The sequence below is a fragment of the Osmia lignaria genome, chromosome 8, assembly GCF_051020975.1.
Source record: "Osmia lignaria lignaria isolate PbOS001 chromosome 8, iyOsmLign1, whole genome shotgun sequence".
Classification (NCBI taxonomy): Eukaryota; Metazoa; Arthropoda; class Insecta; order Hymenoptera; family Megachilidae; genus Osmia; species Osmia lignaria.
In genome coordinates, this window is record NC_135039.1 from 3,550,815 (window position 1) to 3,564,995 (window position 14,181).

Below are 14,181 nucleotides of genomic sequence, written 5' to 3' on the forward strand. Positions count from 1 at the left end.
TCACATGGGCGGGATATAATGCTGCAACTATCGATCTGACAAAACACGTATCATCGTCAACTGTCACATTTACTACCGCTATTTCGTCCTTGATTGTTTTTGGTATGTCGGTGTAACAACCAACATGCATCGGATTGCATTTATTGATATTTAACATCAAATGCAGAATTTTCGATATTGCTCAACCACTGTCCCGTTCCTGAAATTCTTCCATCAGTGTTAAAGTTGAGTTCACAACGTATTTGTCATACCAATCGTTCAAGTTTGATGTAGAAAATAATTGTTTATTTCTCACACTGAAATTTTTCACATCAGTTTTATTATTAGCGGTAAACTCCCCATACAACACCGTATTCACTTTTATGCATGAATGATTTTGGAAAACTTCCGCTAGATGTTGGAATACTATTTTTCTGGCATCTTCCAAAAAGTTTCGTGGTTCAATATGCTCGGTGTTGATTATAATTCCTGTAGTTATCCGGTTATGGAAAGCTGATTCTACATCCTCCCAGATAAGAGATGATGATTCAGCATCTGTTCTCCTTTGACCTTCGCCTATTTTTACAGATCCGTGTAACTCTGCTCTTAACTATTTAAATCTTGCTATCCTGGCTGTTAAACTTTTTGTCAAACCAGTTGATAAGTCCTTTTCCAGTTGCAATCGCTCTATCATTAAATCAATGCATTGATTGCATTGCACCAGACATGCGTTTCGGTCGTCGTTACTACTTATGGCTGCAATACGTTGTGTCAAAAGTTGTTTGATACAAGCAAGTTCGTTTAGTAATATTGCCTTTTGACCACTAGGATGATCATTGTCACGATACAATATTCTACTCAAGGCGTCGATTCTTTCTTTGTATGCTTCTATATCTCGCCATCCTTCGACTGATAAATCGTCTCTCATTTGTAATCGTTCGTCTATCAATTCGATGCACTGGTCACATTGCATCATATTGCTCATTTTCAGTATTGATGTTTATCGCCCGCTGCGCCAATAATTCGGTGATGCGTTCGAGTTCCTGCAGTAACGTGGCCTCCATTTCTCTTTTCCACAAACGCGTTAAGTATCCTTGCACTTCTAATTGTCAAACTACATATGACGCAGATTGCCAATTTTCTCCCATTTTATTAAAGTGGGGCTGTCATTGACGAAAGTGTGTAATTGCTGTTCACTCTGCAGCGTCAACAAAACCGCATTTCCAAGACATAGAAAAATTCGTTCAAGGTCATGAGCAGAACCTCTACCTTCTATAGTCGCGAATTGCAGCGTCAGATTTGCTGCGCCAACAAAAAATCTCATTTCCACTTGGGGCCTTGTGCCGTCTTCTGATAAGACAAAAATAGTTCAAGGTCATGGGAGGTGGGGTATCATATTTCTGCTGATGGTGTCAAATTACTGCGGGGTCTGGTCTGCTGAGGGGGCGGTTATAGGGTGGTTATAGGGTGGGTATTTCTGCTGAGGGGGTGGTTATGGGGTGGTTATAGGGCGGGGGCTGTCATAGGGCGGTTATTTCTGCTGAGGGGGTGGTTATAGGGTGGTTATAGGGCGGGGGTTGTCATAGGGTGGTTATTTCTGCTGAGGGGGTGGTTATAGGGTGGTTTTTTTTTGCTGAGGGGGTAGTTATAGGGTGGTTATAGGGCGGGGGTTGTCATAGGGTGGTTATTTCTGCTGCGGGGGTGGTTATGGGGTGAGGGAGGGGTGGGGGTTGTTGGGGGGATATCATATGTCTGCTGACGGTGGTGTCAAATTTCACTTCAAGGTCATGGGGTGGGGAGAGGGGTGGATGTTGTCGGGGTGGGGGGTATCATATTTCTGCTGATGGTGTCAAATTACAGCTGAGTCAGCAAAAAAAATGCTGACGCCAGTGATTTAGAATCCGCATAGAACAACTACTGGCAAAAACTACTTTTTCTTTCTTACCCTGTAACTACCCTCCCGGTTGAGGTACAGGGTTGAAACTTGGTGTACCATGGTTTTTTGGGATAAGCTATCGAATGGTACATTGCGAAGTAAAATCGGCTCAAGGGCACTTTTGACCATCGTATCTTGCTATACCCTTTGACTGTCGGTTGACGCTGCGTTTTCTTGAAGCTCGCCGTCGCGTCTTCACGACGAGCGTTTTGTGAGTTTAAATGTTCGTGTTTATCTGGATTAGTTTTAACTGGATGAGGTGAAGGTGAACGTGATCTTGATGCAGAAGGTTGATTTTCAAAATGTGCGTTAGATGTTTTAGTTGGTGTAGGAGAATATGATCGAAATTTAGATTCAGGGTTTCTTGGATAGTTTTGTGCATTATTGGAATTGGAATTATTTGAATGAGTATCACGATTTTGATAAGAAGTTGAACAACATGATGGTGTATTACAGGAATGATGACAATGATGTTGAATAGGTTGGTGATTTTGTGAACAGCAAAAATGATGGTGTTGTGAATATCTGGATGTTTTGTATGGACTTGATGTTCTAGAGCGACTTTCATATTGCACTTGATAGTTTGGAAATTCGTAATTATGGTATGGATACGAAGGTTGATATAGGGTATTAGAATATTCACGGTAACTATTAGATCTGTAGTTTTCCCGAGGTTGATAACTATTCCTATGATCGGAATTGAAAATAGATCTATTTGGTTCATAAGATGGTATAATGCCTGATCTCATGCGTTCTTCTATTTTTATTGCAATTTCTAACGCCTTTTCTAAGCTATCCGGATCTCGCGCTTCTACGGCTCCAGCTAATCCGTCTGGTAAACCTCTAATAAACGCATTAATAGCAGTTGCTTTTACGGGTTTTAGAATTTTGTCTGCGTCGTCACCGTAACTGTCTTTTAAAGAAGTAGGCAAACCGTTAATCAAGATTCGTAGCCGATCATAAAACGCGTATACTCATTCATTCCTTTTCATTCGGACATTTTAAATCTCGTACTCTTCCAGGAGCAAAACGGCGTTTTAAATGTTTAACCCCTTAATGTACACATTAATTTTGAATTTTCATTCCAAAAATGATCAAATTTTTTTAAAGTGAAAATTTGGTGTTTATATATAATTAAATTGGAAAAAAATATTAGTAGGTGGAAAGGGGGCAAGGCAAACGAATAAATCGTAGTTTCTTAAATATATGGTCTTTATTCGTTAAATATCACGTACATATATTATAAAAAATTTGTTATAGAAAAATATTTTATTTTTATATCATATAAAGGTACACTAAAAATTTAATTCTGTGTGGTACACCATGAAACATGGCACGGCGCACAATGCCACATTACAAGGTTTACAAAAATATCTTGTCTCTTTCCGGATTTTCTTTCCATTCTTATTTCTTTTGCTGCAACATACAGCGCAACACCTATATGGGTTATCCTTTTTTTCAGTTGGTGGAACATATTCGGGAAAGTGCCTCTCAATTAGACGCATTGGACTAGGTTGAATACTAGGTCTTCCACCTTTTTTAGTAGGTGTATGAAATTTTCCAATTATGCTCTCTATCAAGGTTTTTCTAAATTCCAAATTGCTCTTTTGGCCTCCGTTTTTTTGGTACAACACAAATGCGTTCCACAGCAAAATATCTAATAAATGAAAAAATACTTTTTTGTAGTATTTTTTCCCCCTCTTTTTCATGGATGGATAGTCTTGAAGATGTTGATCCAGCCGATCTACACCTCCCATTGTATCATTATAGTCGACGACGACTTTCGGTTTGGAAATGGCATTTCCCTCTCTGTCACTTTTTTTTGTTGCCTCCATTTGTGGATTATGGATTGTAGATAGAAGACAAACGTCTTTCTTATCTTTCCATTTTAGCACCATTACTTTGCCCTTTTGAAATGCAATCGTTTCTCCCTTCTTCAACTTTTTCTTTTGCAATTCCAAGGGAACGTCTTTACGATTCACACGCAAAGTCCCATACGTGTCGGTTTTCTGTTTGGTAAGTAAGTCTGCTAACTGAGGGGACGTATAAAAATTGTCCGCTGTTAGGCAATATCCCATACCAAACAGTGGTTCCATAAGTGATAATACAACTTGGGAAGACGTAGGTAAATCCTTGTATTTATCATTTATTTTTGTACCTTTCCCTGTATATATTATACTGGAGTATAAATATCCAGACTTTGACTCGCATAGACAATAGAGTTTGATTCCAAATCGAGCCCTTTTCAGTGGGATATATTGTACCCAACTTAGACGCCCTTTATACAGCATCAGACTTTCATCGATGCTGATGTCCCTTTCGGGAATATATAATGAGCTACATTTATTATTTATGCTCTCGAAGACAGGCCATATTTTATTTAGTTTGGGCTGTGGATGAGTTTCAGGATTGTAGTCTTCATTGTTGCAAAAATGCAAATTCCTTTGAATATTGGAATATCTTCTGTAAGGGAATAGCTTCGAGAAGATGAATGTTTCAAACACTTCTGAAGTTATCCAGTACATTCTTTCCTCTGGTTTGATCACAATTCCTTGAAGAATTTTCATTGCGAGAAAAACGTGCATTTCTTCAAAAGTAACTGGCGACCATGATCTTGACGTTAGTCCTCGCTGCTGTTGCGCAAATCTATTCGTTTCCGTAACAATGTGGTTGATCAGAGAATTATCAAAAACTAATTGATAATATAAAAAAACATCAAGTTGTTCTGGCGGTGCAAAAGTGCAGCCAGGAGCTCCAATAAATGGATATCTTGGTGGTGCAGGGACCGACTGATTGCTAATAACATGCCAATTTCCCGCAAAATCCAAATTGACGTTATCGTCGCTTTCCTCGGATTCAATTTCAATTTCACTATCACTTTCTTCGGAACCACTTTGCGATAGATTGGCATATTCTGAATCACTATCGCTCATATTCAAAGGGTTTTACTGAAATATACATATACAAAATAAAACAATCAAGAAAATTCACTTGTATAAAATTGAATATGTTCTTATAACTCAATTACGATAAAGAAATTCAATAAAATAAAATATTTATATTACGTATTATGATATACAAAATTGACCTACCAAATAATTATGATGAATATTTTGACTTGAGCAACAATTTTAGACTAATTTGAAAGCAAACTTTCATAAAATGCTCAGCATCACTGGCTGGCTAGAACTGTCAGTTCTCTATCTCGAGAAGTTTTGGAGCAGAGAGTGTCTGTTACGGTGCTCCTGATGGGCACTTATATTGACTTGGGACCCTGGTGGGGGAGAGGGGGGGTGTGATTTCTTTACCCGAACACTAATTGGTTGTTTGCCTTTATGTGACGACTACGATTGACATGTACATCTCAAATCCGCACGGATGGTCAGACGCACGTGCCTGCCAGATCATATTTCGCGAATGATCCTATTTCAATTTCAGATAAAGGCTGTTATGTTAGAACACATGTTTTTCTAGCTTTTGGACGTTACGCCGTAACGGCCGTTACCCGTATTTTTGTACAGGTTTCTATACAAATATTAGAAACCGTCCGCGTCGAACGAGCGTTCAAAATAGCCAATAAGGCGCGCTCGTGACTGTCACGGGCGCGTACAAAATTGCCAGTAAGAAGCGCTCGTGAACGTCACGGGGGCGTACGTTAAGAGGTTAATGAGTTCATTAATCGAATCAAAGTGTAAATCGCAAATACTATCCCTTGCTTCTCCGCGTAATTTCGTTAAAACTGCTCGGATAAAAGATCGTTCTGATATTTGTGGAAAACAATATGCGCTATTTTCAATATCTGTCAGAAAATCCATCAGAAAATATTTCCATCAAAAAACGGGATATTGGCAATGGCTTGCTGAATTGCAAAACTTTCGGTAAATGTTGCAGTCATTGTTCAGAATGAGATGTACTCGGTGCATTTGCGCTTGCAGCAGCATTATGCGTTGGAGGAGACATATTGACAATCTTTCACTAAAAGAATGTACGCAAAATAATAATGGCACAATAAACTAAACAGTAAAAATAATGCAGTAACACAAAATATACACAGAATTAAAATAATACAGTACTTAGCAAATATTATCCAATAGTAAACGTTATCAAGGAAAGCAACTTATCGTTTCTTACAAATCAATATAATTCAACCACCTAATTGTGTCTCTCAAATTAAATTTAAAAAAAAAACTAATTTTAATTATTTTTGAATGCGATCTTGATGAATACGGGTATCTCATAACCTATTGAAATTTTGAATATGAATTTAGTTTGAATACTAAAATTTAGGAAAGATAATCCTCTTTTGAAAAGCCTAAATTCTTATTTTTCCAAATCTTAGGTATTCCACCGCTGCCACCAATTGTTTTCAGGCTGTTACGTGCGGCGAGCGCGCGCGTGATTGTGACGCTACTGTGTGGAAGTGTCAGCTGATGTAAGAGTGTAAGAGTATGAAATGTGGTAGTGTGTTAGTCGAGCAATGCAACTATCGATAACGTGACGCTCGTGTGACGCCGTAAAGCCGGAAAATTATACTAAATATTTGTGAGTTCGGAGATACGCTAGTCCCATACGGGCCCTTTCATCAGATCGCTAATATAATAGGATTTATGAAGGAGGCTAACAAAAGGTTATATTAAAGTAAATTAGATTTGATTAGGATGAATCAAAAATGGTATATCACAAGATAAAAATATAAAAATATAATGAAATACATATAATACTGAAAAGTATAAAATATATAAAATATTGAAGAGTATAAAGTATGTCAGTGTATACGTTTCTGTTACAAGAGCACAGGGAAAGAAGAAAATAAGCAAAAATTCAACTCCTGATAAAGATAAAGTAGAAGCTTCACACGACAATCATATCAAAAATCAAACGGAAAAGGAGTAGACTAAGGAAAAAGATCCAAGAACCACTAGGTCAAGAAACAACCTCAAATAACAACAGTAATGAAAGAACGGTTAAGCACAATGAAGGAAAAGATAAAAACAAAAAAGACAATATAGGAAAACAAGAACAAAGAAACATAATTTACACGAAAAATTCAATTCAATTTAGAAACGATAACATCGTACATATAATTACTCAACAAAGCATACCTTTAGACAAAAACACCAACGCGCTAATGGAAACTAAAAATATAAAAATAAACCCCAACCTGTCCGAAAATGAAATTGAATTAATAGAAATAAAGCATCATGTTCGCGTTTTGCGTGGTCAACGTGGTCAGAAACAACACGCCTGCGTAACGATCACAAAGTTTATTTAACAAGAAAGAAATATGGTATTTACAAAGGTCAAAATATGTACAAAAAATTACACGATAACGGTTTGCGTGAACAGCGAAACACTTAAATCCTAAAAAGGCGTGGGCTTGACTTAATCACTAATTAACTATTAACTATAACTGAGAAATGCGCGGGCTGAACTATCAGCGTCGCGTGGACAATGAAACTTGATCGAGATTGCGAGAACGGCGAAGACACGTGGTCATGCGTTGAGCGATCGAACAAGAAGAACAAGAATCGATCATGGCGTCGATCGTACCGGTTCCGCGTGGAGAGGGGACCGCGTGGACAAAGTGGGCCCGAGAGGTGCTGCCGCTATCGGTAACGGCGCACCAACGAAGTATTTTCGTTGCCAACTTCGTCGTTCCGCGTAGATATGGGGAATTTCGCCAACACATCATCATCGGAAATAATAAAACAAAACTTAACAAAACTATTTAATAACATTAAAAGACTTACTCATACGGAAAAATATAAAAATCTTCAGCATTTCAAGAGACATTAAAATACTAAATATAAACTGGTACGAAATAGAAGAAATATTAAAAAACACTTTCAGTAAAACAGACATTAAAATAATAGTATGCTTAAACAGTATCGAATACGTAAAACCTGAAAACAGAGATAAAATATTTGACCAATTCCACTCTACAAAACTAGGAGGTCATTCAGGCGTAAATAGAACATATAATAGAATAAAAGACAAATTCTTTTGGGAAAATCTAAAACAAGATATTCAAAACAAAATAAAAAAGTGCGAGGAATGTCAAAGAAATAAATTAGAAAGAGTTAAAACTAGACAACCGATGGTTATAACAGACACACCAATGAAAACTTTCGATAAAATCGCGATGGACATAGTCGGTCCACTCAACGTTACAAAAAATAATAATAAATACATCTTAACCATACAAGACCAATTATCGAAATTTTTAGTAGCAGTACCTTTAAAAGATCAGACAGCAGTATCAGTCGCAGACGCTTTTGTAAAAAAATTTATATGCACTTTTGACTCACCTAAAATAGTACTTACAGATAGAGGAACAAATTTCACTAGCAAAATTAAGAAACAAGTTGCAAAAAGATTTAAATTCTCAAAAATCGAAACAACAGCTTTTTCACCTCAATCAAATGGATCATTAGAAAGAGCACATCATCCACTTTGCGAATATTTAAAAAACTTTTCAACAAAAAAATGTGAATGGGATGAACTTCTAGAGCTAGCACAATTCAATTATAATACAAGCATTCATTCCAGTCATAAATTCACACCACATGAACTGGTTTTCGCTTATCCAGCTAGGCTACCTTCGACTGAACCTCTAAAGAAATCAGAACAATTACCCACACTCAACGATTATTTGGAAAACTTAATAAAAAACATGAGAGATATAACTAGTATGGCACGCGAAAATCTAATAGACTCAAAGATGAAATCGAAAGAGTACTACGATAGATTCATTAAGCCAGTCGAATTTAAAATCGGAGACAAAGTATAGCTACTTAAGGAACCCAAACCAGGGAAATTAGAAAAAGATTGGTATTTAGGGCCATACGAAATACTAAAAATAGGAGATAGCAATAATATAACAATCGATTACAAAGGAAAGCCAAAAACAGACCATGCGAACAAACTAAGCATTTAGCAGCACAGGAAATAACATAAACCTTCTTTCTAGGAAAAGAGCCGACAATGAAGTTAATTCTATTAATTTATATCAGCACATTCAAAATTAGCCAAGCAATAATCGGATTCGATTGCGGCGCAACCAACCCGATCGTATCGACATATTCTTTACTGGACACCGGGGAATGCGACTTCCACCATGCAGACGTTAGCGTAACCAACACCACAATACGGCTACTACAATTAGCGGAATTCAGAACGGTCCCAATCATACAATGCAAAATAGAAATTCAACGCACAATTTTCCGATGTGGAATGTTCAGTCACTAAGTACCAGTAGAAAACGCGATACAAGAATACCTTTTAGACATAAGCCATGAAAACTGTAAATCCATACATAATACCGGAATATTTAGATACGACAACTTTCATACAATCGCGAATTTAAAAGTAAACTCCACAAAATCCGTAGGAATAAGTCTCGCGGGAAACGCAATAGAAAGCTCATGGGCAGGAGCGTCCTATTCCGATAGCTACGGAACATGGAATAAAGTATACGTACAGGGCCTTATAAAAATCACGTTAATAGAATACACCGCGCAAGTTAGTCTTAACAGCGATAAATTACGCTTAGCATCAGGAACAGTTTGTAAATTTTCGGATGAACATTGTATCGATATGGAAGGATGACACACCTTCTGGTCAGCGCTACCGAGAGAAGACTGTTTAAAAACTAGATACGACGTACTATACCGAGGTCCGGTAACAAAACTAACATCTAAAAATCGCGAAACATTATACACAATAGAAACAACCGACATATCATTCGCGCTAGCAGCGAAAGGAGACATCAAAACTTGCAATAGAATACTAACAAAAACCGAACACCCAAAATTAATTATATACGAAAGAACACAAAACAATATACTATTCGATAACGACGTACAACCGTCAAAGGAAATATTAAACCTAGACATTCTTACATATACTAACTCAAAATTCGTATACGTAGAAAAACACTTCATGGCTCAAATACAAAATTTATACTTAGACATTTTAAACGAAAGATGCAAACTAGAAAAAAGAACAATCTATAATTCCCTATCCATAGCCTCTATTTCACCAGACGAATTCGCGTACAACCTAATGGAAAAACCAGGATACATTGCTAGGATTGCAGGAGAAGTAGTGCACATCATAAAATGCACACCAAAGGAAGTACAACTATTTCACACAGACAAGTGCTACACGCAACTACCAGTAACCTCCGTGAACAAAACACGATTTCTAACGCCTAAAACACACATACTAATGAAAGCAGGAACGCAGATAGAACGCAATACAATTATTTCGCAATATTACAAATTGAACAACAATTGGATAGCACTAACACCAACACCAAGGAAAGCGCAAAACCCAGGAATTCTAAAGCCAAATACGAACATCTCCTGGGAATACAAGGAAATAAATTCATTAGCGTCAAGCGGAATTTATTCACAAGAAGACCTCCAAGAACTCCAACAGCACATTGTGTGTCCCCTAGAAAAATCAGCCTTGCTGAACACAATAGCGAGGGGCATGCTAGGAGAAGAAAGCGTACAAGGAGGACTAATCAACAATCTTTTTACAGAGAACACGCTATCCCATATCGCAGAAAATACGTGGAATAAATTCGTGGAAAAATTCATCAAATTTGGTTCAATTAGTTCGGCAGTAATAATGATTCTCATAATCATTCATATCTGCAAGCTAATAATCGACACGATTATAAGAGGATATACGCTACACACACTATACGGATGGTCCATAAAGTTACTGGGAGCCATTTTCAGCTCAATTACATACTTACTGGTGACACTAAAAAACAACAAAAACATCAAAAAACTTCCAAAGAAAAGAAACCTAGCTAGAAACGAGGATATCGAATTGAACGAAATAAAAATAGAACGACCAAACACCCTCAATTGGAGAACGCTACCACCCGTTCTACTACGACCACCTGCAATTAAACCACCTGTACCGCAACCAATAATGCAGAAACAGATACAGGTGTTTACGTTGGAATAATCGAACTAAAAATAAGGAAATCAGGGAATACGCATAAATAAACACAAGTAAATTCAGAAAAAAAAAAAAAATTTATTCAAAACAAAGTAAAACCAAAGGAAGGGGAAGATTCGCTATACAACAACGTACGATAAAAGGAATTTATTCAAGAAGAAATAATATAATCAATATAATCAAAAAAATAAAAATATAAATAAATATAATCAAAAAACACAAAAAAGATATATAAATTTAAAGAGGAAAATATTTTTTTCTCTTCTTCTCCTCTCCTAAAGGGAAGCGTGAGCAGCGTGTTCATGGCCTACTTCTCCCCGAAAAGAGGGGCGATGTCCAGTATCCGGTCTTCATCCCAAATATACAATTCCTCTAAGTACCGTCGGAAGTTCCGACGGTACTCACGCACTGTGCGCCGGTGGGACAAGTTTATCATCCCCGGGCACCATATAAATCGACCATCAGTGCGCTAAAAAGATAACACAGAAAAACAAGATAAAAAAAAAAACCAATAATAAAATAAAATAAAATAAAATCAAACCTACTCACCCAAGAGATAAAGATCTCCTTCCGCGGCCTGGACAAATCCATAAATACTGAGAATGGTATAAAAGACGACATAGTGATCAAGCGAGTAATATCAAAACGAACAATAAAAACTGAATAAATCATTCAAAGTGACGATACCATCCGATCGACCGAAATATATATCAAACACCCCACCAGGTGCGCAAAAATTTCCAAGTAAAGACGGGACATTAAACCGACGAAGCACTCGATAATACTCGGAACCAGCGCATGCAAGACACTTGCTGTCTCAGCGCGTACCCGCCACAATAGAAAATCCAAGAATTACCAATTTCATTCTAGAAACCTTAAATTTAAAATTAATAAAAGAAGCCCAGAAGTGTCGGTCTACAAGATTATTCAGTACACGCACTAGAGTTACGTTACGCACCCCTACCGCCTCAATCTCAGCGGGGAGGGAAGTAAATGGTCAGCCAAAAACCATTTACTCTTTGTAATACACCGATCCGCGAACGCAAAGAAGCACCAGCAACAAAATTACTCAGCGCAACAAATTCACACCAACTAATAAAATATTGTAATTACACTCATCTCAAATTTGTAAAACCTCATCTAACTCATAAAGGTAGAAACTATGAATTTGGACAAATATAACTGCTCAAAAATTTTTTTCTCTTCAAATCTACTTGTTGATATCGTACCGATATGCAACAATCTAGGCGGCCAGGTGTCACGTCCTGTGACGCATTCTATATGCATATAAATAAACATAAGTTTCCTTAATTTTGTGATTGATTTCACAATTAAAATCAGGATAATATATGTATTGTCACGTCCTGCGACGCATTCTTGAAACTTCTATTTCATCACCCAAATTCTTTAAACTTCTATTGCACCATCCAAATTCATCGTTTCGCAAATTCTGAGTGAGCAACTCAGCCGGGTTGTCATACGGCGAGAACGCTGACGATCCGACTGAGGTGGTTCACCCGAATTGCCAAATCAAAAACGTCAACCTCATTCATCAATATAAAATAACGCGACCGGGCCCGCCCGCGTGCAGTTCTCATTAGTATAACAGGCGCAGTTCTTATCAGTATATCAAAACGGTTCATCAACTTATCAACATAGTACGAAAGCGAAAGTATCGCGATCAGATCAGATCATTCCGACCATCCGTAAATCGTTAAATCCGCGAAGATAATCCGCAAAGTACCGCTCAGAGTTCGATACTCTAGAATCTACACGACTTTGCTATGAAGCTCAGGACTTCGACAGAACAAGATTTCGGTAACATCAATAAATTAATCAAGTCTAGCGTTTATGACTCTGCTACGAAGCTCAGGGCTCCGACAGAGCAAGATTCTGTAAGACTCAATTGTAAACGTGCGCGAATCAAGAACTGTACTCGTAACGAATAAACATACATTGTGATCGGAAGTGCGTGATCTTCAGTCGAAACATCTGCCCAACCGTTCCAATACCTGGACGACACACTACCACAGGTTCCGTCCATAGATAGGTTCTACTCATCCAGCGAAAGGTAAGTGAGAACCTCTATCTACCTGACAACGCAGATTAAATTACATAAAGTACGCCGAGGACTCAGTGAGAGAGAGAACTCCACGACTTTACAGTAGCATTAGTTCGTGGATACGGAGATGTAAAAGTGCCTGCGGAGGTTGTGCAGCATATCAAAGAAAATGATATTTATGATCCAAATTCAATTATCGATGGCGAATTAGTAGCTTTAGGTATTCAGGCAATAATAACAGCTGCATCAACAGCATCTTAACAGAGCAAAAGGATTATGTTACAAATTATGTTACAAATTATACTTTAATAAATCATAATGTATTGCATCATTTGCAACTTCTCTCTCTACCTATAAACCCAAACATCCCAGGAAAAAATTTCACTTCCTATACAATAGTCGTACGATGTGCATATGCACATTTGATCTTCGAATTAGCACAAAAAGAATTCGTACCAGATTGGAAAATACTTTTGTCTCCGCGCGTTGCTGGAATATTGTTAGCCAAAGAAAAAAGTAATGGTGCCGCGGAAAAGTAACAAGAAGATTTGTTGATTCGATTTATGTTAGTGTTCAAAATATCTTCATTAGCTTTTAGTGAAGTTAATGATTGATTAAAATTTCGTATCGTACCAGAAATAATCTGAATTTGAGATTTTAATAAAGTTTGCGTCTGCTTATTATTATTTACTAACATATTAATACTATCTGTATAATATTATGCATCATCTGCATCAGGAGTACGAAAAAGCCAATTGAGAGCATAAGATACGCCATTCATTAAGCCGCGACGTTTACGTTTATTACTTTCTTGACCTGCCAATTGATACAATATTTCGTGTTTGGAATCTATGTTCTTTAGTTCATCTCTTATAACGTTTAAGGTTTGTTCGCAATGATAGTTTACATGATTATAATTTTCCCCGTTCAAAACTCTAGCTGTACAAGAATTTTGAGACTTTAGATATGTGTTTTGTAATATTAGTCGAGCTTCCTTGAGATAGGTAATGTTTATGTGCGTTAGGAACGTTAATTTAGTATTTGAAATTTGTGCGATTTCTAATTTATTATAAAATATTCCACTTGAATGGGTAAACAGAGTGTTAGAGAAATAACGGCTGGTTGCTAGGATTGAAAGTGTGAGGAGTATCCAGAGGGTCTGATTCATCTGAAAAATAGTGTTTTAGAAGGTTAGTATGATATGTTTGTTTCTTTTTGCCGATTT

General features: G+C 37.2%; 1 protein-coding gene across 1 annotated transcript; it reads left to right on the forward strand.

Annotated features, from left to right (window-relative positions):
- Positions 1–9,529: 9,529 nt before the first annotated feature.
- Positions 9,530–13,839, forward strand: LOC143305526 (uncharacterized). The gene is made up of 3 exons (XM_076689556.1): positions 9,530–9,985; positions 10,358–10,849; positions 13,819–13,839. The coding sequence occupies exons 1-3, from the start codon at positions 9,857–9,859 to the stop codon at positions 13,837–13,839; spliced, it is 642 nt and encodes a 213-aa protein (XP_076545671.1). The 5' UTR covers positions 9,530–9,856.
- Positions 13,840–14,181: the final 342 nt, after the last annotated feature.

Excerpts from the sequence above, each read along its gene's own strand:
- LOC143305526 (XM_076689556.1), top strand. The coding sequence starts at position 9,857 with ATGGCTCAAATACAAAATTTATACTTAGACATTTTAAACGAAAGATGC. Across the intron at positions 9,986-10,357 it reads TCGCGTACAACCTAATGGAA|CACATTGTGTGTCCCCTAGA; the intron begins AAACCAGGATAC and ends GAACTCCAACAG. Across the intron at positions 10,850-13,818 it reads CACCTGCAATTAAACCACCT|TTCATCTCTTATAACGTTTA; the intron begins GTACCGCAACCA and ends TATGTTCTTTAG.